General features: G+C 40.3%; 1 protein-coding gene across 4 annotated transcripts in view; it reads left to right on the top strand.

Moving 5' to 3' along the window:
* The first annotated feature begins 2,757 nt into the window (after positions 1–2,757).
* The window catches only part of DYNC1I1 (dynein cytoplasmic 1 intermediate chain 1), a 194,489-nt gene continuing 170,956 nt past the window's right edge, over positions 2,758–26,290 (top strand). For 2 of the 4 annotated variants that reach the window (XM_063303660.1, XM_063303662.1), the window contains exons 1-4: positions 2,758–2,961; positions 15,188–15,304; positions 19,761–19,875; positions 22,923–23,013. In XM_063303660.1, the coding sequence (XP_063159730.1) occupies positions 15,197–15,304; positions 19,761–19,875; positions 22,923–23,013 (314 nt within the window). In that variant the 5' untranslated portion in view covers positions 2,758–2,961; positions 15,188–15,196. The remainder of the gene's footprint in view (positions 2,962–15,187; positions 15,305–19,760; positions 19,876–22,922; positions 23,014–26,290) is intronic. The other 2 variants (XM_063303661.1, XM_063303663.1) reach the window with 1 other exon arrangement.

Consider the following 26,290-nt stretch of genomic DNA (forward strand, 5'->3'; position numbering starts at 1 on the left):
AGGAGAGGTAGATGGGTTTTCTCAAAGGTACTAGTACATATTTCAAATATTGCCTGTTTTGAAATCATTTTAAAAATTAAAATGTTTAATTACTTATATTTGATTTTTAAAATTGCATGAATAATAATGCAGTACTATGAAGGTACTTCACAGGATGTAGCTTTACTTAGAATCTGGGGAGAGGCATCTGTCCTCAAAGGAGTTGTATGTGTGGGATCCATATGGGTGTCCAACTATAATTTCCATACTGATTGGGAATTGTGGAAATAGTTCTTTAAAAAATTTGCAGAGCACCAGGTTTGGGAGATTAGATAGATGTTGTCTTTATATTTTTTCCCTGATTCTATGCATTTCAGTTAATTAATTTCTCAAATGCAAGTTGCTTAAGTGCCTTCTTAGATGTATGGACCTTAAAACAATGCTTATAATTCAAATGAATTCATCCAGATCATGAGGGAAAAGGCAATTTCTTTCAAGGCATTAAATTCCATTCATGGATGAAAAAGACATTATACTCAGCTTGCTGTTTGGAAGTAGCAAGAGCTTAATTCCTATTTATTTTATTTCCTGAAACATAATACCATGCCTGAGACAAAATGTTTTTCTTTTTTCAGCTAAAAAACTGTTAGAACTGACTTCTTGATTTATAGATAAGGGTGATGTTCAGAACATTCAGAAGGTACATATATGCACAACAGAGCGGTAAAGAAATTTCTAGAGAAACCAGTGGATGACTGATCTGGGAGTGTGGAAAAAAAGATGGCCAATTGTAGTTGCAGTCAGTGATATAAAAAGACAAAGGCAACAATAGGTGGGGCCAACTGATTTTGATTTCCCAACCATCTGCCTTTCTTGCAATAATGCTAAAAACATTTAACATTTTCACTGAGCTAAAGAACACTCAAATAGATTGATTCACTAGGCTTTTGTAGGATAATATCTGAATCTTAGCTGCAAAAAAATGTGGTCTTTACCACTCTATCTAGCCATCCAGTTATTCAGACAAATCACTGTTCCCAGATGAGAATAAGCAGCCTATGGTTAAGAGTAGTGCTAGGGATGTACATTCAGAATCACATCTTTCATATAAAACATAGAATAGTAGATACCTTTGGAATCAACTTCTATAGTTGGGCATGTTGGTGACCTGTTTTTTCTCTGACAACTGATAAACATCAGTTATAATCAAGCACAAAATGATAAGTTGCAACTTATCAGTTAGTAAAAAGATAGTGTCTCCTTCAGATCAAGCTTAACATCATGACGCATCCATTTAGCTTTCTTGGCAACAATATGGAAGTGGACTGCCATTGTCATCTTCTATATTATTTTCTTTTTTACTGCCCTATCTATCCTATAGCTCAGAGAAATCTGGGGTGATGGGCAGGTGTCTCCCATCAAGGTATTAACCAATCTTGCTTGATTTTTCAAGTTCAGCCAAAATGAACCAGGTGCTGCCACTTACCTGGGTAACCAAGGAGGATTTAATTAATTATATTTATTAAGGAACCAGTAACAAAATCAACCAGTAACAAAATCAACAAATTCAATCAATTATTGTCCTATAATACAATAATAAAATCACCATGCACAATCTGTACAAATTCCTCAAAGTCATAGATAACATACAGTATATCCATATCAACATTCAGTACAATCAAGCAGTTTTTGACAAAACCTTCTTTCTCAATAGTATGATGTAAGCCTGGAATCTATCAGATTTATATATTTTAATAGCCTCAATTTTACATGCTGAATATACATTAAAAATATTTCAGAATATTCCACTGTAAGCTTTCTTTCATATATCTCCCAAGATCCAGACTGACAGTCAATACATTATAGGTGTAATACATTCATACCTTTACATCTATACCTTTATTCAGATCCATAAAGGATATAAGCTTATGCAATAATAAATGTGTTGGTCTTTAATATGTTAACAAGCCTTTGTTTTTAATGAAGTCCACACAACCATGGATCCCACTGGTATCCCATGCCAGCACCAGTTGGAGCAGAAGATGCCTGATTTCTACTTGTTCACTTTGTGTGCACCAAAGCTAAGGTGCTTGGTCACCCTGCCCAGATAATGGTACCTTGCATTGCACCAGGAGAAGTGATTGGCTGTTGTATTCTCACACCCCCACACACATGGATCGTCTAACTAGCACAGTTACAAGTTTTTAATACATGAAGAATTGATTCGCTTGTGAGGTTCTCAGCTTTTTGAGGTCAATGGCAGTTAAAATGATCTTGGGCCGGCTTAAAACGAAGCTTGAAGAGTGCGATGGTGCGTAGAGGGCCTTTGTTGCCACTTCACATCCTAATGGAATGTGGTGGCACCTATAAGATACAAAAAATGGAAGGTACATTGGAAAAGCAGTACAGAGCTACAAAAGGAAGATTGGGCGCGTCTGGATCGCCTGTCAATACTACGAATGAATCGAGATTCCAGAATAAACCAAGCTGTCTGCAGTAGGTGGGACAGCCCCCTGAATCTGCAACTCTTCGAGAAGCCACAAAGCTCTCTTCTTCCCACAAAAACCTCTGCTTACGCCCATAGGCCAAGGCCTGGCGGCTCCCTCCCTACTGGCCTTTGGCTACCTACAGGCTGCGTTATTTTCGCCCTCTCCGCCCTGGAGTCGTAGGGTCGGGGGAGGAGGAAGAGCCGCCTGAGCCAGGACCGAGGTGGGAGGGAAGCGGCCGCGGCGGGGCGGAGCCTGGCCGGCGTGAGGCAGCACATTTCTGGAAGAGGCGGTCGTCACAGCAGCAACGGAATCAGGATCTCCGCTGCCGGTGGCAGCCAGAAGGCAGGCGAGCATCATCTTCCCAGCAGGAACAGCTGGCACCGCCTAGCCCGCAGCCTTCCTCGGCCGCCTCTCCGAGCGCCTCCTGCTTATCTCAGCCCCGCACGGAGACTGCCCAAAGCAGCGAGATAGCCTAGGATAATCCTTGCGCGAGGTAACGCCAGCCCAGCCACCGGGTTGCGTTGGGCTCTCTGTGGGTGATGCCCTGCTCTCCCTCTCTCCCTTTTCTCTGCCCTTCAAGCCCCTGAGAAAAATGCTGCAGCTGAATCGTTTTTTCGGGGCGTACCTGCCTAGATAGCGGCTGGGAGGGAAGGTGTACCGCGCCGTTATCTAAATGCGATTCGAGACTGCAAGTCTGGACTCCAAGATGGTTTTAAGGGCATCAGCTGGCAAGGAGATGGTGGCTTAGAGTGCGTTTATTATCCTCTCTCCCTCCCCCCCTCCCCCGAGGAAGAGTATTCTTTCAAGGTTGGCATTAAAAAGTCTGCTCTCTGAAGTGGGAGTGTCTTTCAGAAGAGGGTGATCTTGGGCATTCCCGGGACTGGTATGTGAAGCTGGGTGCAGAAGTTCAGGTCTAGATGGCTTGTCTTATTTGTGGATATGATGGTTTGGTCAGATGTGACGGTGCTTTAAAACATGCTGCATCCCAGCTTCCTATAGAGGAGGCTCAGCCATGATCTTGTTGTGACTTGTCACAATCTGCACTTGGTGGGAGAAGGAAATGAAATACCACTCTTTACAGCAGTGCTTCTCAACCTCTGTAGCATGCTGGCTGGGGAATTCTGGGAGTTGAAGTCTGCACATCTTAAAGTTGCTAAGGTTGAGAAACACTGCTTTAGAGGATGATTTGGTTTATTCTGATAGGAAAGAGGTTAACCCAAACGGGAAATTGGAAAAGGTGAGAAGGCTGATTTATGGAGTAATCAAAAAATATTGCTAATTTTTTGGGGATTCTAGTCTTGATTGATTGATTGCAAGTGTTTCTAGATTGCCTAGCTCTGACAGTGCCTGGTGGCTTACAACACGTAAGAGATAAATAAGACCTCCGGGTCACCCAAATATCCCATAGCAATTGGCCTCCAATCGCCTTTTAAAAAAATAATGCCCTTTCTATCTTATAGAAGACCAACAGGGTGGTGATAGGCATGTCTCCAGAGGCAAGGTGTTCCATTGGTCCAGGCCCATATCAGCTTCACTTCTTGCAGGGATGGGACCCCAAGTGTTCCCTCTTGTGCACAGAAGATAATTTGTAATAAATTGGTGGGTTTTTTATAATAGGTTTAACTCCAAGTGGATTAAAGGGGCCTTCTGCCATCTGGTTGCCCTGGACTTCAACTATCATAGTTCCCATTGAGCATAGTCACAGGTCCCTTAAGTAGGAGTTATGGGAATTGAAGTACCAACACATTGGTAGAATATCAGTTGGGAAAAAAATTCATTAAGATGTAAATGGCTATTAAAATAACAAAGCATTCAGCAGCTTTCATAGTTTTCTGCTGACTGTATTGAGCAAAACAAGAAATTCACATTGACTTCAATAGTACTTATTCCTAGGTAAGTGGTACAGGCTGTAGTTTTAATTGATTTATTATCATTTGCATACATGAGCCCCTAAGGATTAGGAGATTAAACGTTATATGTTAATAATTAGCTTCCTATAAAACATTTATATCTTAACTTGAATAGTGCATTTTATTTGAATTTAAGCTTTATGGTTGTTTCTCTTTTTAAAGTTCATTATGGTGTCTTTTTAAATTTAGAGCATATAATGGGGGTTTTAAGTACCTTTGGGAGATTTGGAATGTCATCTAGTCAGGTCGCCTGGTTCTTTTTTTTTTAAATATTTTGTGGTGAAGATTTAGGGGAGACCGATCATGGCTGAGGATTAAGCAGATCTTTTTCTGTTGCTCTACAGAATAAGGCTAGCAGTAATGGTTGGAACTGGCCAGCTATATTTCAGTTAAACCTTAGAAGAAAGATTAAGAACTGTTTGGCAGTGAAGCTGATGCCGTCGTCAATACACAATTACCTTTCGTTTGCTGAAGGCAGTAAAGCAGAAGTCGGACAACCATCTGTTAGAGATGCGGTACTGGGTACTGGGTCAAGGCAGGAGTTGTTCTAAATGATCTTTAGGATCCCGTCCAATACTAATAGCTTAATGATTCTGCAAAAAAGTAACAAGATACATTTTTTAAAAAATGAGTGGGGGAAAATGGCAGTTCCAAACTTGATCCTTCTGGGCAAGTATTAGGTTATTGAAACCTTCTAAATTATATCCTGTGCTACCCCTCAGTTGGATATGTTCCTCGTATCATGTCTACACATTTTTTGCTACATTGCATAAATCAGCGTTCTGGAACCTAGCCCCTTCCAGAAGGGCTGGGATTCTAACTCTCAGAATCCTGAGCCCAGGTTTGGCCAAGTTGGTGTATGCACAGGAAATTTATCTCAGTGTTGATCTTTTTCCAGCAAAGCATTATTTGTATACAAAATACAATTTTGCAGGATTCTGTTTTTCAGAAGGATCAAAAATCCTTATCAGGAAAAAAAACACTAAAGAGGATTCCATAAAATACTGTTGTGGTCAGTGTTTCCCAACCTTGGCCACTTAGAGATGTGTGGACTTCAACTCCCAGAATTCCCCAGCCAGTCATGCTGGCTAGGGAATTCTGGGAGTTGAAGTCCACACATCTTCAAGTGACCAAGGCTGAGAAACACCAGTTGTGGTGATGGAAAGGCAGTTTTTTTACATTTTAGTAAACAACAAGAATTCATCGTGATTCTTCACCCTTTTACAGGCAGGAGCAGTGAAGTCAGAGTGGCTAGAGAGCCACATATTGCATCATTGTAGTTTTCTATCTTTCTGTCCAGAAAGCAGAATGGAGAATTAATCACAGATTATTCTCCTTCGCAGATGGCAAGTTGAATTGAGGTTTAGATGAGTAAATATTACAAACCATGATTTCAAGTTGTGGTTATGAGGACTGGTTCCTAAACCCAATTTAATCCACAGTCTGCATTCAGAAGCCATGCTGGGCCTCATCCCATTACAGTTTAGCATCTTGTGCAAATTTAGTCAAAATGTGACATGTCATCTATGTAATCTGTTTTGGTATTGACTCTCCTTTTTATGTTAACGCCTTTTCCTTTCTCTCTGCTACTCAGATACCACCTATCACTATAATTTGTTTTCTTTTGATTGTGTTCAATAAAAATAGGGTTTTAGAAATGCATACAAAGAAAAAAGACTTTTTCCCTTAATGTTAAATTTTGTAGGATCTTTCTCTGGGCCTTCATTAATAAGACACGCATTTAGTGGTGAAGCAGTGCATTCAATTCTTCCACACTGGAAGACATAAAATAATACATTTAGGTCATCATAGCAAAGTACAGTTAGGTTGCCAAGTTACCTGTAAATATTTTGCAGGTATAGATTGGTGGGAGGTAAGTGATAGTTGGGAGGGGGACTTTAGGGAAAGGGAAAATTAGCATCAATCATTTATCTCCCATGTTGCAAAAAGATTGCCACCCTCTGATTTCTATCACTGTATCAAAAAGTCTGTAAATGAAAGGATGTTAGAAGCAGTTCGCTAAACGTTCTTTGGAAAAAAATCAACAACCAGTTGAAATGTTTTTTAATATTACAGTACATTATCCAAAATTTTAGAAACACTAGAACATTTACACTGTGAAATTATCTGTTTTTCTACTTGGCTGATATCCACAAATGGTGCCCCTAATCCTTTCAAACTGTAATTATAAAAAATTGTGCTGATGAGGACAGGATGGCCTTATCTGTGGAGGACATAAAAAGTGGTGTCATTTTGCATTCGTGCTCAGATTGCTGGGGGGAAGGCGGTGCCATTATCGCCCTTCCACTTTCTGTATATGGAGGAAAGCAGATGACTTTACTAATGAGGAAAAAAAATGCAGTGTCTGGATAATTCTACAGAGGAGGTTTGTTTAAGTGCTTTGAATGCCCATTCCAAGCCTGCTTTATGTTGATCACTTTTTGCTTCTGTTTGAAAAATCAGCTAATTTTTTGCATCTTCTTCCGGGTACCTACATGAAAAAGCTAGCTGTTGGATTGGAAAAGTTCAATAGGAGTGAAAAAAGATTGCAATAATCTAGTGTTGAGGTTTCATTTCAGTTGCTTTATAGTCTTGTTCAAGTGTGAGAGAGTTATTTAAATAGTCAGAATGGTCCTATCCATGCAGAACAGGGCTGATTTCTGAGGAGAAGTAAATAATACATGTAAGGGAGGACTCTGCACTGCAATGTTTTATTGTAGGTTCGATGTGTCTTCTTTTATAAGAGATGTGTGAATGCTGGGGCCTCAAGGGTCCTTGTGGACTTCACATCCCCTTTATGTGAGGGTCCTTGTGGACTTCACATCCCCTTTATGTGGCCTCCAGAGCTCCCTCCTACCACACTTGCCAGAATTGATGGAAGTTTCTCTCCATTTGAGATGAGGAACACACAAGAACTGTATTATAAACTCTTAAAAAAAACACCCAACCCCCTTACCCCAATCCCAGGGGAAAAAGACTCAGAAAAAGCTAGCCTATGTGAGACAAGACCCTATTCATTTTGCAACACAGCCCTGGACTGATTGTTTTTCTTCTGTGTGCAATGCAGTCCTAGAAACCAAAGAATTGGCTACAATACTCGGATTATAATTTCAGCGTACTGTAATAGAGCAGTACTTTTCTGGCCGCTGAAAGGTCAGCAGTACTTTTCTGGCCACTCCAACTGCCCAGAGTCCCTCTTTTGGGGGAGATGGGCAGTAACAAAATTTGAATAATAAATGTATATATGTCAGAAAACATATCCAAGCTTATCTTCAGGATGATTTTGTTACATTTTATTTATTGTACCTCATTTATATGCCTTCCAAACAGGAGCCAGTGGGTGGCTAACGTCTAAAATCAGTAAGAAAACCACATATCGTGAAAGCATAACAATTAAAATGTAACATCTAAAAGAGGCCCTGAAAAAGAAGGAGCTGTACTTGCTATTTTTTTTAAAAAACTGAAGATTAATGCTTGTTCACAATCCTATGAGCATTCTGTAGCCATCCCAAATCAAGAGTTACAGCTGAATTTAAATGTGTGTGAGCTTCTCTCACACTCCATGGATGCAGCATCATGCCACACGTACAAAAGGGTTGGAGCTTGCCTGACAGTGTGACCCTGCTTTTTTCACACACACCCCATCCCATGAATACTTCTGCTTTTTTTCTCTTCCCTCCAAAGCTACTTTCTGAAAGAACCAGAACATAAAAACTTGTATGATTTTCAGTTGCCTTTGAATTGGCCTAATAAAATAATTGCCCTCTTTTTGAATGTTTTTAGGGACCATATAGCTACCTTTGCTTTCTTTATAATATAAATATATTGCTTGCTGCTATTACTAGTGAAGAAAATACTGACAAGGCTCTTTATGGGAATTGAGACAAAGTGGACAAGTGCCAGGTTTCAGACCTATTAGCTTTGCCTCACTTTCTTCTATGCTTCTGCTCAACAGTTATGCTAACTTGCTAATTTCTGGCTTCTTCCACACTATTGGTTCCTAATACCACATAAGACACTGCACTTCCACTATAAGTTATACAAAAAATTGCAGCTGACTTTTCCCACCATTCAATGATTGGTATCGTTATATCCTATAAGTAGGAAAGGAAGAATTCATTTAAATATGTTCTTTTTGGTCAAGGGTAAAATCAAATATTTGATTTGTATTGAAGCATGCTACACTTTTAAGGACTATATTATTGTTTATTATTGTTAGCTGCCCAGAGTCACTGGTTTGAGACGGGTGGCTATGTAAATTGAATAAATAAAAATAAAATATCACCTTTGCTTTGATATCCTTAAATGTTTTAAAGGGCAAATTAGAACATTGGCTGGGAGTTGGATCCTAGACAGGGATAATATAGCACCAGAAAAGGTAGTATGTTTTAAAGAAAATAGTATTTTAATGTGCACTTAAATGCCTTTTTATTTTAGAGTTGTATTACAATTTCAGCATTTTAAAAACTTAGTGACATATTGAAAGGAAATTTAAAAAATTATAAAATGAGACATAAAAAGCTAAGTAGTTTTGCTGATGCATGAATAAATTAGGAAATCCCTAGATCCTAGTAAAACCCTTTTGCTAGAATCAATGTAAATGTCATAAAATAATGAGTCAACTGTCCTAGGGCAGGATGGGGATGGCCTGCTATAATCAACAAAGTACAAAAAAACCAGGCTGTATGTTAAAACAAGTTACGCATCATAAATATTTAAGTGAGAGTCAGCAGTTCTCAGGGCAACAGCATCAGTTATGTCAGCAACCAATAATCGCTCAGCTTCAGGTCTATGAGGTGCAGGGCAGAGAGTAGCTCGGAAAATGGAAAAAGTGGGAAGAAAAAGCAATGGGTATAAGTCACCACTGGTATAAAAGAGGAGCTGCACCCTCATGCTGACAGAGGATAATCTTAGTTTAATATAACTTAAATCTAGTTGTTATATTTTTATCAAACTGCTGTGTCTAGTGTCTGACAGGCTTCTGTCGAGTTCAAGCCTAGCAACTTAATTAAGCCATGTAAATCAGAGGTCTATGATTTAGAGATGAGTTCTCGTCAGGAGCGCTTGGCAATAACTCAAAGGGTAGTTAGTAGGCAACCTCTGGAATTCCAGCTGCTGCTGAATAACAACCCCCAGCATCCTATCTTGGCTGGGTTTGCTGGAAGTTGTAGTTCAGCAGAATCTGAATTAGATCATTTCTAGACAGATGGCTGTTTATCCTCAGGGGAAAGAGAGGTATAAATATAAAATGTGTATGTAGTAGTAACGGGAGAAGGAGGAAGTGGTATTTGTGTGATTACCTCTTTTTTGTTCTCATACAAGTGGATTTGTTTGTGGGAGAGTCAAAAGATGAAAAAAGTAATTGCAAAATATGGGAGGGTTACAAGTAGAAGATAGCATTGTCTGTACAGCCAATAAAATCATAGATTCTTAGGCTTGGAAGGGACCTTGGAGGTCTTTTAGTTCAACATCCTGCCCGGTGCAGGAATCCTCAGACCATCCTGGACAAATGGTTGTTTAATTCTTGAAAACTTTCAGTGATGGAGCACTCACAACTTCAGGACACAGGCTGTTCCTTTGCTTAACTGTTCTTACAGTCAGGAAATTCCTCCTTGTTTTAGTTTTGGCTCTCTCACTGGGAAGCTTCCACCTGCTGGTTCTTGTCTTACTTTTAGGTGCTTTGGGTCTCATGAATAAGGCATGACAATTGCATAATAAAAGCCTAGTGTAAAAGTACCCTTGGTCACAAGAGGGAAAAAGCAGATTCTCCGAATTAATCCACCCTTCTGTACTTTGTCATTACTTTTCTGTTGTGTTTGACCACACTCCCAAAATTCTGGAAATTAGAAGTTCTCTACTAAATTCCTCTTGGACTTGTTAGATAATAGCCCTTGGCAGCATGTGCACTGATTGCTTCAAAGCTCTGTTAGTGTATTTGAGCAATGCTGCAGAGTTGAAAAGTAAGCATAATTGGCCCTTTCCCCAAGCTGTCTGTGCCTCTGATGGAATCTTTGTTCAGCTGTGCTGGACATAAATCAATAATAATGCTGTTACAAGTCTTGAAACTACAGTATTCATTCTCTTTAGCTCTTCCCTGTCCTGAATCCTTTTTTTTCCATTAATAGTTAAGTGACATTGTGATTGTAATATTACAGTAATCACAACTAAGGCTAATTGGATTCTTTCGTAAACCCAGAACATATAGGAATGGGTATCAAGTCATAGGTTGAGAAAAAAAAAAGAAGTGAGTCAGAACCACAATTCTTCATGGCTAAAGTAATGCTGATCTGCTGTATAGTCACAGTTAAAGCATAAAGGGTTGGGGGAATTTTGTTATGGAAAAAATCTATGTGGTCACTATGAGTTGACCTTCAGCAAAGGATCGTTACCTTGTCGTGGTGCTGGAGCTTGAGCACCTCAATGATGCCATGAGCTAAACCGTGAAGGGCCACCCAAGATGGGAAGGTCATGACAGAGAGGTCAGACTAAATGCGATCCCTGGGGAAGGTAATGGCAACCCACCCCAGTATTCTTGCCGTGAAAACTAAATGGATCGGTACAACTAGAGATATGTCGGTATACCATCGGAAGATGAGACCCCCAGGTCGGAAGATGGTCAAAATGCTACTGGGGAGGAACAGAGGATGAGCTCAACTAGCCCCAGACGTGATGACGCAGCTAGCTCAAAGCCGAAAGGACGGCTAGCGGCCGACGGTGCTGGTGGTGAACGGCGAATCCGATGTTCTAAGGATCAACACACCATTGGAACCTGGAATGTAAGATCTATGAGCCAGGGCAAATTGGATGTGGTTATTGGGGAGATGTCAAGATTAAAGATAGACATTCTGGGCGTCAGTGAACTGAAATGGACTGGAATGGGCCACTTCACATCAAATGACCACCAGATCTACTACTGTGGACAAGAGGACCACAGAAGAAATGGAGTAGCCTTCATAATTAATAGTAAAGTGGCTAAAGCAGTGCTTGGATACAACCCAAAAAATGACAGAATGATCTCAATTCGAATTCAGGGCAAGCCATCTAACATCACAGTGATCCAAATATACGCCCCAACCACAAATGCTGAAGAAGCTGAAGTAGAGCAGTTCTATGAGGATCTGCAGCACCTACTGGACAACACGCCTAAAAGAGATGTTATTTTCATCACAGGAGACTGGAATGCTAAGGTGGGCAGTCAAATGACATCTTGAATTACAGGTAAGTATGGCCTGGGAGAACAAAATGAAGCAGGACATAGGCTGATAGAATTTTGCCAAGACAATTCACTCTGCATAACAAACACTCTCTTCCAACAACCTAAGAGACGGCTTTATACATGGACTTCACCAGATGGACAACACCGAAATCAGATTGATTACATCCTTTGCAGCCAAAGGTGGCGGACATCTGTACAGTTGGTAAAAACAAGGCCTGGAGCTGACTGTAGTTCAGATCACGAACTTCTTCTTGCACAATTTAGGATCAGACTAAAGAGATTAGGGAAGACCCACAGATCAGCTAGATATGAGCTCACTAATATTCCTAAGGAATATGCAGTGGAGGTGAAGAATAGATTTAAGGGACTGGACTTAGTAGATAGGGTCCCGGAAGAACTCTGGACAGAAGTTCACAGCATTATTCAGGAGGCGGCAACAAAATACATCCCAAAGAAAGAGAAAACCAAGAAGGCAAAATGGCTGTCTGCTGAGACACTAGAAGTAGCCCAAGAAAGAAGGAAAGCAAAAGGCAACAGCGATAGGGGGAGATATGCCCAATTAAATGCAAAATTCCAGAGGTTAGCCAGAAGAGATAAGGAATTATTTTTAAACAAGCAATGCGTGGAAGTGGAAGAAGACAATAGAATAGGAAGGACAAGAGACCTCTTCCAGAAAATTAGAAACATTGGAGGTAGATTCCAGGCAAAAATGGGTATGATCAAAAACAAAGATGGCAAGGACCTAACAGAAGAAGAAGAGATCAAGAAAAGGTGGCAAGAATATACAGAAGACCTGTATAGGAAGGATAACAATATCGGGGATAGCTTTGACGGTGTGGTCAGTGAGCTAGAGCCAGACATCCTGAAGAGTGAGGTTGAGTGGGCCTTAAGAAGCATTGCTAATAACAAGGCAGCAGGAGAAGACGGCATCCCAGCTGAACTGTTCAAAATCTTGCAAGATGATGCTGTCAAGGTAATGCATGCTATATGCCAGCAAATTTGGAAAACACAAGAATGGCCATCAGATTGGAAAAAATCAACTTATATCCCCATACCAAAAAAGGGAAACACTAAAGAATGTTCAAACTATCAAACAGTGGCACTCATTTCACATGCCAGTAAGGTAATGCTCAAGATCCTGCAAGGTAGACTTCAGCAGTTCATGGAGCGAGAATTGCCAGATGTACAGGCTGGGTTTAGAAAAGGCAGAGGAACTAGAGACCAAATTGCCAATATCCGCTGGATAATGGAAAAAGCCAGGGAGTTTCAGAAAAACATCTATTTCTGTTTTATTGACTATTCTAAAGCCTTTGACTGTGTGGACCATAACAAATTGTGGCAAGTTCTTAGTGGTATGGGGATACCAAGTCATCTTGTATGCCTCCTGAAGAATCTGTATAACGACCAAGTAGCAACAGTAAGAACAGACCACGGAACAACGGACTGGTTTAAGATTGGGAAAGGAGTACGGCAGGGCTGTATACTCTCACCCTACCTATTCAACTTGTATGCAGAACACATCATGCGACAAGCTGGTCTTGAGGAATCCAAGGCTGGAGTTAAAATCTCTGGAAGAAACATTAACAATCTCAGATATGCAGATGATACCACTTTGATGGCTGAAAGTGAAGAGGAACTGAGGAGCCTTATGATGAAGGTGAAAGAAGAAAGTGCAAAAGCTGGCTTGCAGCTAAACCTCAAAAAAACCAAGATTATGGCAACCAGCTTGATTGATAACTGGCAAATAGAGGGAGAAAATGTAGAAGCAGTGAAAGACTTTGTATTCCTAGGTGCAAAGATTACTGCAGATGCTGACTGCAGTCAGGAAATCAGAAGACGCTTAATCCTTGGGAGAAGAGCAATGACAAATCTCGATAAAATAGTTAAGAGCAGAGACATCACACTGACAACAAAGGCCCGCATAGTTAAAGCAATGGTGTTCCCTGTAGTAACATATGGCTGCGAGAGCTGGACCATAAGGAAGGCTGAGCGAAGGAAGATCGATGCTTTTGAACTGTGGTGTTGGAGGAAAATTCCGAGAGTGCCTTGGACTGCAAGAAGATCAAACCAGTCCATCCTCCAGGAAATAAAGCCAGACTGCTCACTTGAGGGAATGATATTAAAGGCAAAAATGAAATACTTTGGCCACATAATGAGAAGACAGGACACCCTGGAGAAGATGCTGATGCTAGGGAGAGTGGAAGGCAAAAGGAAGAGGGGCTGACCAAGGGCAAGATGGATGGATGATATTCTAGAGGTGACGGACTCGTCCCTGGGGGAGCTGGGGATGTTGACGACCGACAGGAAGCTCTGGCGTGGGCTGGTCCATGAAGTCACGAAGAGTCGGAAGCGACTAAACGAATAAACAACAAAGCTCACTTGAGGGAATGATATTAAAGGCAAAACTGAAATACTTTGGCCACATAATGAGAAGACAGGACACCCTGGAGAAGATGCTGATGCTAGGGAGAGTGGAAGGTAAAAGGAAGAGGGGCCGACCAAGGGCAAGATGGATGGATGATATTCTAGAGGTGACGGACTCGTCCCTGGGGGAGCTGGGGGTGTTGACGACCGACAGGAAGCTCTGGCGTGGGCTGGTCCATGAAGTCACGAAGAGTCGGAAGCGACTAAACAAATAAACAACAAACATGAGTTGACATTGACTTGATGGCACATAATCAATCAATCAAAGGAAGGTAATGAGGATTGAGAGGGACTGTGTATTTCCAAAGCTAGCTTCAATTAGTTCTTTGTAATAGATGGCTGAGGAATGTTTCATCCACATTTATATTCATGCCAATCTAAATTGCACTTCCAAGATTAATATGCAGATTGGAAATTGATTATTCTTTGGATTGTACCCTTCTATGAATTTTGCAATTCTAAGTTTAGAAATTGTACACATGGCTCATTGGAAAGCAACAGCTGATGCTAGAATCAAGAGATTAAATTATGAGTTGCCCAGTTCTTCAGCTCATTGGCCCCTTCATGAAGTTTCCAATTGTTCAGCGACCCCCAAACATTTCTATATGAAAATATTTGGGAGTCGATATTGACCACTTTTGAGAACCCTGGATTAAATAGAAGGTAAGCAAATTGTATTTGTAAGGTAGGGCTGAGCAGTTTTTGAGAGGCCAAGGACTGCAATTCAGTCTCCTAAGTTTCTAGAGGATGTTCTTGCAAACCTCTTGCAAATCACTGGCCAAGCCATGTTAATCCTTGATCTAGAAAAAGTTGTACACCCCTATCATAGCTATTAAAGCATATTGTATTTAGTTTTGCAATATCAAATTGTCTTTTTAAAATCAGCATGCTGTTCAGTTAATGCGTTTACTCCGTTGTACCTTTGCTTACCATTTTCCAGTGACACCAGGCTATTATTTATTTATTTATATATATATATATCAAATTTATTCACTGCCCCTCTCACTCATCCCTATTATCAAGGGATGCTTCCAATCACATCAGAACTCTTTCCCCCCTCTAGATGCCCATCAATCAATCAGTATTTCAAAGGAGGTAAAAGAAATTTATTTTATTTCTTTTTTCTTGGTTCCCAACACTGGCATCTTCTGTTTTTACTTCCTAACCAGTGAATCATCATGTCAGACAAGAGTGACTTAAAAGCAGAGCTAGAACGTAAAAAACAGCGGTTGGCTCAAATAAGAGAGGAGAAGAAACGGAAGGAAGAAGAACGGAAAAAGAAAGAGGTAAATGTGTGATGTCTGTTAAGGTATCGGTCCTACTTCCTACTTATGTCTCTTTTGGATTTATATGTTTTGCATGACAGAGAAAATGGAAGAGAAATGTGGTTGGGGACAATGACAATCTTGTCATCTCTTTGATGCTCTTCATCCATCTTATATGTTGTGTTCCCCTTCTTGTAATTCCCTAAACTTTGCTAAGCATAGTCATTTTTTTTCAGTCCATCACTTTGCATCCATGCCCTGCTTGCTGAAAATGGCCACAAGGGAGCAAGTGTAATGGTTGTAGCTGGCAAAGCAGATTTCAGGCTAGGCAAAATAATTATGCAAATATTAAGCAGATGTCTCCCACTGTCAAGATGGGAAGAATATGGCTAAATTTCTGTATACTTGAAAAGGTGAAACAAAAAGGTCTAGCATTTAAATTGTGGAACAGACTTACCTATACAGCGTGATTTTGGTGATCTGCAGTTAAATGGACTTCTGAATATATTTGGCTTCTCTCTTATCTGCAGAAAAGCAAGTAATCTTAGTTGTGGCTTTTCTGTGAACTTCTGCTGTAAGCAAGGTTAAGAGTTTAGATACATTACCATTGCCTGGTGTGAAGTCCAACAGCCGCCAGTTTTAATTTGGTTCAGGACCCATTGGTTGTTCTTTCATTACTTAGTACTCTTAATCACCATTTGTAGATCTATAACTCAAAAGCATCTGTCTTCTTTTTCTTGCTTTTTAGGGCCTAGTTAAATGGGGAAAAGGCTGCCATTGATTGTAATTGGTGCATAAGTACAAGAAGCTCTGATGGATTTCAAAATAGTTGTGGTTTGAAATAGAATTGTTTATACGTGAGAACAATGAAAATGTGTTTGTGTGTGGAAGTTACATATTTGAAAGTTCAGTTGCAATCTCTCACTTTATGGCTGGCTAGTTTGGTTGCTAAGGTAGCAAATTTGCACTTACTGTTCTTCAGCAAAATAAATGATAATTACTGTTGCATTTTTAGCCTTCTGACTTTAGAATACCTTCTTGTTCTTTTATCGTCTAATTGACGTGTTGGTTGCTATGTCCTTGAGAATGTGCATGGGAATTTTTAATTAAGGAATTTATATTTCTATCTTTTTTTGAATTCAGACACATAGCAAAATAGAGATGAGAACTGACAGTGAAATTCATTTTCATGCAAACCCCAGAAAGCATCAAATAATTATGTTTCTTTTCTTTCAGATGTCAACAGTTGGTGCAGTATAAAATACCTGTTATGCCTTTTCTAATAATTGGTTTGTTTTAGCTGATACTTTAATACTGCACATGTGTATTGAAAAATTATTGGAATATGTGATTCGATACAAGATATGGATGTTTTAGATTGTGTTGTGTTTTTGCTGTTCCCTCCCATCCGGATAATTCTGGCCTTATATGCATACATATATATACATACATGCATATGTATGAAAGCCAGATATTCTAGAGGTGACGGACTCGTCCCTGGGGGAGCTGGGGGTGTTGACGACCAACAGGAAGCTCTGGTGTGGGCTGGTCCATGAAGTCACGAAGAGTCGGAAGCGACTGAACGAATAAACAACAACAAAGAAGCCATGATGATGTCCCTGAATAATGGTGCCACACCATATGCTTCCCCGTAGTAACATATGGCTGCGAGAGCTGGACCATGAGGAAGGCTGAGAGAAGGAAGATTGATGTTTTGGAACTGTGGTGTTGGAGGAAAATTCTGAGAGTTCCTTGGACTGCAAGAAGATCAAACCAGTCCATCCTCCAGGAAATAAAGCCAGACTGCTCACTTGAGGGAATGATATTAAAGGCAAAACTGAAATACTTTGGCCACATAATGAGAAGACAGGACACCCTGGAGAAGATGCTGATGCTAGGGAGAGTGGAAGGCAAAAGGAAGAGGGGCTGACCAAGGGCAAGATGGATGGATGATATTCTAGAGGTGACAGACTCGTCCCTGGGGGAGCTGGGGGTGTTGACGACCGACAGGAAGCTCTGGCGTGGGCTGGTCCATGAAGTCACGAAGAGTCGGAAGCGACTGAACGAATAAACAACACATGAAAGCCAGTATGCGATAGTGATTAAGGTGCTAGACTGGAAGTGAGAAGCCCCAGGTTTTGATCTTCCCTTAGTCACTCTCCCTTAGTCCCTTGGGCCAGTTACTTTCTCCTGGCCATAGACTGGAAAATCAAATATCATCCATTTACCAATTTACATTAAACCAGCATGGTGGATTATAATCCATAACTTCAGTGAAGTCGAATGAAGCCTTCATCGTGCAGTGGATTGATTTAGGCTGGGAAGTGTGTGTGTGTGTGTGTGTGTGTCATAAGAAGCTGAGATATATGTATGTCCCCTCCCCATGACTAGACAAAGTAATTTTATGTCCCCCCCGCCCCAAACTAGCCAAGTAATTTGAGGACAAAATGTGTGTCTGCTTGCCTGGTAGACAAATGTCTTGCTTTTGTGCCATATACTGTATCTCCCACCTATGTCTCCAGGGAATGAGTTCAGGTACCTAGTGGATGAGTTGTTTGGCACCATACAGTATGTCACCAGCAAAGGTATGGAGGGAAATGGGTAGGCAGAGGTGCACGTAGAAACAAGGCAAGGTTCGCTTCAGTTCTGTGGCACCTTTGTATCACATGTCCATGTTCATTCTTGTCTCTTTCACACATATAGTGTTTGCGTGATAAAATGGAATTATCTTCCTCAGTGTTAGGCTATAGCTGTTTATCATTAATGACTTAAAGAATTTTCTAGCATCACCCAACCATTGTTGAAGTGATACAAAGCTTGACCTAATTAATACAATATAGGCACAACAATGATTGGATGACTCTAGAAGATGCTATACAGGTAGTCCTCACTTAACAACCTTTCAATTAGTGACAGTTCGGACTTACGTCAGTTTTTCAAGCACTGTTGTATGACTGGAACTCTCACAACTGTTGCAGCGTCTCCGCGGTCACATGATCACAGTTTGGACACTTGGCAACCGGTTCGCATTTATGGCTGTCACACGTCCGGTGGTCACGTGATCACCATTTTAGACCTTCCTGGCCAGCTTCTGGCAAGCAAAATCAATGGGGAACTGGGTGATTCGCTTAACCATGTGGTTGTAATGATTGCCTACCCTAATAGACTCAGACTCACAAGCAGGAACTTAATGATATCTGATTTATTAAAGAATAGTATGCAAATACAGAGAAAGCTGAGAATGAGCAAAAGTGCGCCAAATACAAACTAAAAACCCTCGGCTCAAACGTAATCCCTCCCCTCGCCCTGCCGTTGCAAACTCCCCCTGCCCCCCAGGTGCTGGTAACCGTTTCTGCTGATGTCCTGGGAAAGGAACCTTGAACACACAAGATAACCCAAACACATTCCAATCCAGCTGCTAACATATAACAATCCCACGAGATGGAATCCTCCTCCCCTCCCAGACAAAACACGCATCAGCCAAATGACATGCGAAACATTACAATGTAACGGTAACATTGGAACGGTGAACATGACAGTGGTTTGCTTAACGCCTGCAGTGATTCACTTAATGACTGCTGCAAAAAAGGTTGTAAAATTGGGTCAGATTCACTTAATGACCGCCTCACTTAGCAACCAAAATTCTGGTCCCAATTGTGGTAGTTAAGCGAGGACTACCTGTACATCCTACCTACGTGCTGTGCAGTTAAAGGATCCCATAGGCCATTTGAAGATTGGGTGGAGAAACACATGCATTTGAAACCCTGGAGAACTGCTTCTGTTCAGTGTACTGCATTCAGTACTGAGCTAGATGGGCCAGAGCTCCAACACACTGTAGGAGAGTTTCTTACATTCCCAAATACTTCTTATCTAGGAAAATGTTTATCTCATTCTTCTAGCTACGCACCAGCTCTAGTCAGTGTAAAAGGTTAAAATTACAATCTTAAAATACAAATAAAATCTAGATTGGTTTGGTAGCTAGCTTGGTATTCTGTTGGTATTAGTATTGTGTGAATATATTGAAATAGAAGTAACAAGAACTATTGGCAGAGCAAAATAGCCAGGATTGTAATTGGAAAGTGTCTACCAAATTATTACTTTTTTATAGACCAGTTGAAAGCTGGGAAAAAAGGGTCAAATAGACTTCTGACTGAGAGTTTGAAGAAGCTCAAGGTTATCATCTACAGAATATATGATGTTTCATGGGGCTTTAAAAGAGATTAATTCTGAAATGGTTGTTCTCTTTGCAGTGTATTAAATGCACAGATGCATTTAATGTGTCTTGTTTTTCCTTTAAAAATAATACTTGTTACTGAGATAGCAATTCAGATAAGGACCTTTTCCCCCAACTTTGCAGTCCCACTGAAAATCCCACCACTGACCCTGCTATTTCTCTTGGGAGAGAAGCTGCCATGTGTCTGTGAATCATTCTACTTATTTGAATTCTCTGAATAATTCTTCATTACTGTTAATTCAGGCAGATTTTCAGCAGAAGAAGGAACCAGCACAGGAAGATTCTGATTTAGACCGCAAGAGAAGGGAGACTGAAGCTTTACTGCAAAGCATTGGTATTTCCCCAGAACCTCCTCTAGGTACTCCAGTAGATCCATTAATATTTTTCAGTTTCTGTAACATTCATGCGTTATTTTGACCATTGCACGCTTTGCTTTTATTGTTTTGTATGTGTCTGTGATGGGATATATTTGGATTTTACATCATGTGCACTGCCTGTGCGGCTTGTTGGTAGCAATTCTCACTCTCTTCCTTGCTGAATGTCTACTTTCTCCGCCAGCATAGTTTTCATTCATATGCCACAACCACATCACTAGCGGCTTGTTTTCCATCCCTCTTAGAACAGGGTTTAAATGATTTATAATAGTTGCCTAGTAGATTAATTAATAGTAGATTAATTTATTGCACCTTAGAATAAACAATTTAGATACATAAATTATAAAAGAAATATGACTTTACTAGTCAGTTCACTTGGGAATTTTTTTTTCCAGTATATACGTTTTCCCTCTTCAGCTTTTGACTGTCCTTCAGGACGAGGAAAACAGTGCTGCAGCGTTGTGCCACAAGCTGTGTCCCTTTTGTGTGTGCATGCAATATCACAGTGCACAAACAGAAAGCAGTAGTGTTTGTGTTGTGATGCTGCAACATTGGGTTCATCATTTTGCCCCCTTGCTCCTCCCCCATCACAGACATCACTGGGTGAAATCTAATATAAGGCTCTGACATTATTGTTTGATCCTTCTACAGGCTTTAAAGCAGTGTTTCTCAAACTTGGCAACTTTAAGAAGTGTGAACTTCACTCCCAGAATAGCCCAGCCAGCATGTCTACACATCTTAAGGTTGTCAGGTTTGAGAAACACTGCTTTAAAGCCATGACTGTCCTTGGTGATATTTTTGCAAATCAAAACTCACCTCCTACTAGGATGGCTAAAACCAAGAAGAGGAATTGATGTGTGATGACCCATGGTCATTATCTTTTCACACCTGTCCCTGCCAAACTGTTTTCATGAAAAACCAATGCCTTTTGTATTTTTTCTAGTTCATTCTGATGACAATTCATGGTGAGAATATGTGTAAGATTGGAACTCAAACTGTGGCCAGGCTGGTTGATTGGCATTTCTGCGAACATACGTGAATGGTTTAGCAAAATGAGTTAAAAATTCAGTTTGCTATATCAGAGGAAATATGCATTTAAACATGAAATTGAACTAGCCAATGTCAAATGTTATGTTTTTGACTGAGCTGTGTGAAGGCTAGTTGTAGTGGGCCTGTTTTGTCTTGATCTTGGTCCTTTGCTGCCAAATTAGATGTGGTTGAGAGTTTTCACTTAAAAAAAGGGTGGTGGTCTAGATATATTTGATGTAAAAAAAGATTCCCTCCCTTGTAGACTGGAGATTATTAAACTAAATCATAGAAAACAATCCTGTGAGCAAGATGGTTATTTTTAGTGTTGCACATCAGGTAGACCCAGTCAATTGCTTCCTTTCAGTTAGATTAGTTTTGGAGCTCTAATTCAAGTTCTTAAAAAGGTTGAGTTCATAATTCTATCCAAATACTGATTTATATTCTTCACATTTGATCAGCAGGGTGGCAGCACCACAGCAGGTGGCAGCACCTAGCTGACCTTGGCTAATCTTGAAAAAACAGAGCAGGTAGGAATCTGGTTGATTCTCAGATGGGAGATCACCAGGAAATCCCAGAGCTTAAGTTAGATTGGGAAGCAAAAAACAAAACAAAACAAAATAACATCACACCATTCTGGAAGAAAACTACTTGTGTATTCTTGCCAAAAAAACCACCAGCTGTCAAATTCAAATCAAGAGTGTATGTATTTTTAAAAATACTTGATCTGAAGGCTTTGTAGCAAAAAGACAGAATCATCTTAGGTCATCCGGATGGTGGAGAATAAATAAGCAAATATTTCTAATGAAATCAGTGAAGATCTTTACACTGATAAATGAGTTTATATGAAAGAGAACCTCTTTCATCTTCCCCAGTCCTGCCTATTGGGACTTCCACAGGGGGTCTTTATACTGGTCCAGAATCAACTATGGACCTCTGTTTTTCTTGGATTCTACATGCTAAACTAAAATATATATTAGTTACTTTTATCTTGGCTCCATGGATATTAGAATAGATTTACAAGTAATTGGTTAGATGCATGCTCAGTGCAGGGGAGCTTTAATACTTTGTTTAATAAATAAAACTTTAATAAATGCTGATTGCAGGCTTTAGCCAAACAATCTTAGAACACCTGCTGGGCAGATCTCTGGGGGGAAAAAACTAATTCTCCCCACTAGCTTCACAAGCCAGATGTTGCTTGGGGATTATTACATCACAAAGCTCTGGTACTCCCTCTAGAATCCTCTTGGCTTTTTTTCCAGGAAAGTCAGATTTTTGTAGGGGACCAGGAGTGATGTTTTTATTGTGCTGGCATAAAAATGCCAAAGATGTTTGGATGAGGCTAAAAAAAAGAAAGAATACTCTATGAATTTGTGTCTGCTGGTATTATTTACCATAAACAACCAATCAGAGCAGAAGGCTACAGAGTAAAACACTAATGAATATTAGTTATCCCAAAGACCCAGTAAACCATTCTGTTCTGCAAGTGTTTGAGTAAATGTCCAGCATACTGTATCTTTTCTTTCTTATGTAATATTTGTTCTTGTTTTCTTAGAAAACTGCAATTTTGTTTAGTTCTTTGATTAACAATACAGTATTTTGAATTGTCTGCTACAATTTCATTTTTAAGTAACAGCAAAAACATTTAAGCCCTAACTTTGGTAAAAATATTCTTCCAACTGCCTGCCCATGCTGAAAAATTAATTCTACTAAAATCTTGGAATCAACCTTTACTTTTAAAAGGTTTTTTAATACGAAAAATTGGGTGCTAATACTATCATGGTTCACAGGCCAGATGAAACTTCATTCAAATTTAATCAGCAAAAACATTTAGAATTCACTGATTTCTTTCTTTTCTCCTCCTTTTTTCATCATTTAAAATTCTTCCAATCATGCAACCATTTTATTATTTGGATCTTTGCTTATAATTTGTCTTGACAGTGCTCTGCATCAGTGCAGTCATTGCATGTTTTAACGTGGCATACCTGTTATTTTCATTATTTAGTCCCAACCCCTATGTCTCCCTCTCCGAAATCAGTGAGCACGCCCAGTGAAGCTGGAAGCCAAGATTCGGGAGACTTGGGACCTGTAGGGAGGTAAGATGAAATGCTCGCTATCTGTGCTATCTACTTCTCTTGGGGATATTTTTATTGAAATGTATTTCTATCATGATTCTTGGGTGGCTGGATACTGTTTTAGAGAGCATAAGCATCTGCAGCAAAATGAAATTATGTCAGAGTGACGAGTGGTGGTTGTTAACAACATGATGCAGGTCTGTGAGTTGCATTTTTATGTCATTATATCATAGCAAACATTTCATCTCTCGTTCCCTCCCATGCCTCCCCTCCTCCACTCTGGATACCTGTGTTGTAGAGATAGAATCCTGTATTAGAAGAATTGTCAGCGGAGCCTCCTGTGTTTGAAGTCGGTCTCTGTTTGGAAAGACTGATAGTGAACTTGGGACATGGAGACCAATGCAAATACTGCTGTTTGTTTAATCATGATAGTTGAAGAAGCCACAGTTGCATGGATTCTCACAACATACTAAGCCAAAGCCAAACAAATAATGTTGCAGCTTAGCATGGTGTGTTGAATGCTTTTCTGTTTTGGTAGAACACTATTCTTGTCCAGTGAGTTTTAAATAAAGTTAGGGGAAAAAAATGGAAGAAAAATTTGCAATATTCGTTCACTCTGTCTCCTAACACTGCAGGTCCTTTGCCTGCATCTTCTAATTTACAGTGTTTATTATTTATCAAATTTGTCACTGCCCATCTCCTCCATAGCAGTTAACTACGTGGCCTTGTAATTATTTATTTATTTAAATAAAAATTACCCTGCTTTCATTCTTTGACATGACATTTCTTGGGTGCCATAAATTTCCACAACGTAAGACCTCTTTGAAACTTAGCTACAGTATTATTCTTTATGCATAACTTTCACTTTATCTTCTTTTCAGATAAATTTGGGGGGAGATTTTTGCTTCAGGGAAAGATGCATGTTAGCATGATGGTGGTGATGAATTTTATTTTCATAGTGCTCTTCTTCCCAGAAGAGCCCAGAGGTTGATGCTATGGCACATGCTGCTGAGAAGGCCACTCAGATCTGGCAGAACTCATTTTATACCCATTCAGAGGACAGTTTTCTGTTTGAAGAGTTAGCAAAGAAAAATGCTTTTTAGGGAAGTCCTCTGGTGAAGGGCTGTCCAATCAGTGTAGGGGCTATAATGTAACAAGACTGCAGGTGATCAAATGTTCTTAAAAAGCTAGTATAAAAAGTTGATTTCTGCTATTTTGTCTTCAAGCAAATACTTGTTTGGTGATACTTTTGAGCACTTGTTCTGGATGGCATAACAGCAGCCTGACTCTGAACGTATGCAATTTTCCCTCCTCTTGGGGGGAGATGGGCGGTAATAGAAAGGTGAATAATAAATAAATAAATAAATAAATATCTTGTTCACCCCCTTTTTAGTGGACAACATCATCTAGTTGCCTCTCTGTGATAGGGGTAGGCAACCACAGTCCACATGTCGTGCGTTGGGAAGTCCTGTGAGCCTAACAGAGCATGTCTTGAGTATCTCAAGATTTTTGGCATAGTTCTGTGTGTTAGGGTTTATCTTAAGATATAAAATTGGTATGATTGTTGCCATTAACCTCTCACCTGAAATAGAGAAGTTTTGCTGCTGTGGGATTTTTACGGTGCAAAATGGATGCTTTAAGCCTCTTGCACCATTTTGCCTCTGAATAGTTCTCAAAACTGGACTGAAAAATTCCCTGTGCAAACTCCAATGATGTTATGACATCACTGCCCATACCTCCTGCCGTATCAGGGTCCTTTGGGCCTAACTGAGCATGTCCTGAGCACCTCCAGATCTTTGGCATCATTTTGAGGGTTATGCTTTTCCTTAAGGTATAACTAACATTGCCATTAACCTCCCACCTCCTGAAATAGAGCATTTTGTCACTGATTGCTATAGGTTGTTTCTTCAGTGTGGTACTGTCCAAAACAATTTTTTCCACTTCCACCCTAGGATACCACTGGGCTATTTGATAAATCAGAATTGGCAAGAGAAGCTAACATGCCATTATCCCCTCTGTGGTTAGACAAGTGAAGCCACCTCAGATAAATTGGCAGGGTTACGGGCAGGTGGGGGAGACCGCCCGGTCTCCATGCTAAATGCCAGAGTGCTAGGCATGTGTTGAGGGGGCAGTGAAAGGAATATAGAGATAATGATGACTTCAGACAGTATAGGAATACCAAGGCTGTTAGCTGAGATTATTTGTAAGGAAGACCTGGGTGTAAATGGACTTGCATTACAGTGAAAGAGACCTACAGATTTATTTTCCATCCAACTCTGGATTCCCTGAGCCTCTAATTCCCTGTGCTGTGTTTGAGACCCAAGGTCTCACCTGGCCGGTTGGGTGCAACAGGATCCTTTATGGTATTATGGGTATGGCAGTGTACCAGCTTAGGGTTTTGTTCATTTGCTTGGTCTTGTGTAGGGTTGGAAATGCATATCCTGAGGCTAGTGTGCTCATGATGCTTTCTTTTGGGCAACCTAGATAAAATTTATCTCTGTCTTAGTCCACTAATAGAAGGTGATCTTTTGTTTTTCCTACCCTTGACATAATCAATATATACTTGACATGCATTTTTTCTTTCGGTTTTGGTACACCAGTAGAACCTTCTTCACCAAAGAGTCAGACATGCAGGCAGTGTTGCCATAATTTCAGTTTGCAAACTCAGATAATGAAATTCAAAGGTATGAAATTTAGAGTGAGCTACTTTCTATTTCTGAGTAAACAGCAGACAAATGGCAGTCACGATTTCCATTTCTCCTACTGGAGCTCGCTGTCTAGATGTTTTTCATAATCAGTATCTCTGTAACTTTGGTCATGTTCCCTAAGATAGCACTATCATTAAAACTGCTGGCAGAATTTTCCTTTTTGATAAATGCTGTTACAGAAGACTTAAAAATTGCTTGCTCATCCATTTTTAATATGAATTAGGAACAACACCAACAAATGAATAGTATCTAGATTCTAAGGAAAAGTTGCACTTCTGTACAATTAGAACTGATGGTTAGCCAATGAATCTGAATAGTAGGTAGGTAAAGGTAAAGGTTTCCCTTGACGTAAAGTCCAGTCGAGTCCGACTCTAGGGGGCGGTGCTCATCTCCGTTTCTAAGCCTTAGAGCCGGCGTTGTCCATAGGACACTTCCGGGTCATGTGGCCAGCATGACGACACGGAACGCCGTTACCTTCCCGCCGAAGCAGTACCTATTGATCTACTCACATTTGCATGTTTTCGAACTGCTAGGTGAGCATGAGCTGGGACTAGCAACGGGAGCTCACCCCGCCGCGCGGTTTCGAACCG

This window comes from Candoia aspera, chromosome 4, assembly GCF_035149785.1.
Source record: "Candoia aspera isolate rCanAsp1 chromosome 4, rCanAsp1.hap2, whole genome shotgun sequence".
In the NCBI taxonomy this organism is placed as follows: domain Eukaryota; kingdom Metazoa; phylum Chordata; class Lepidosauria; order Squamata; family Boidae; genus Candoia; species Candoia aspera.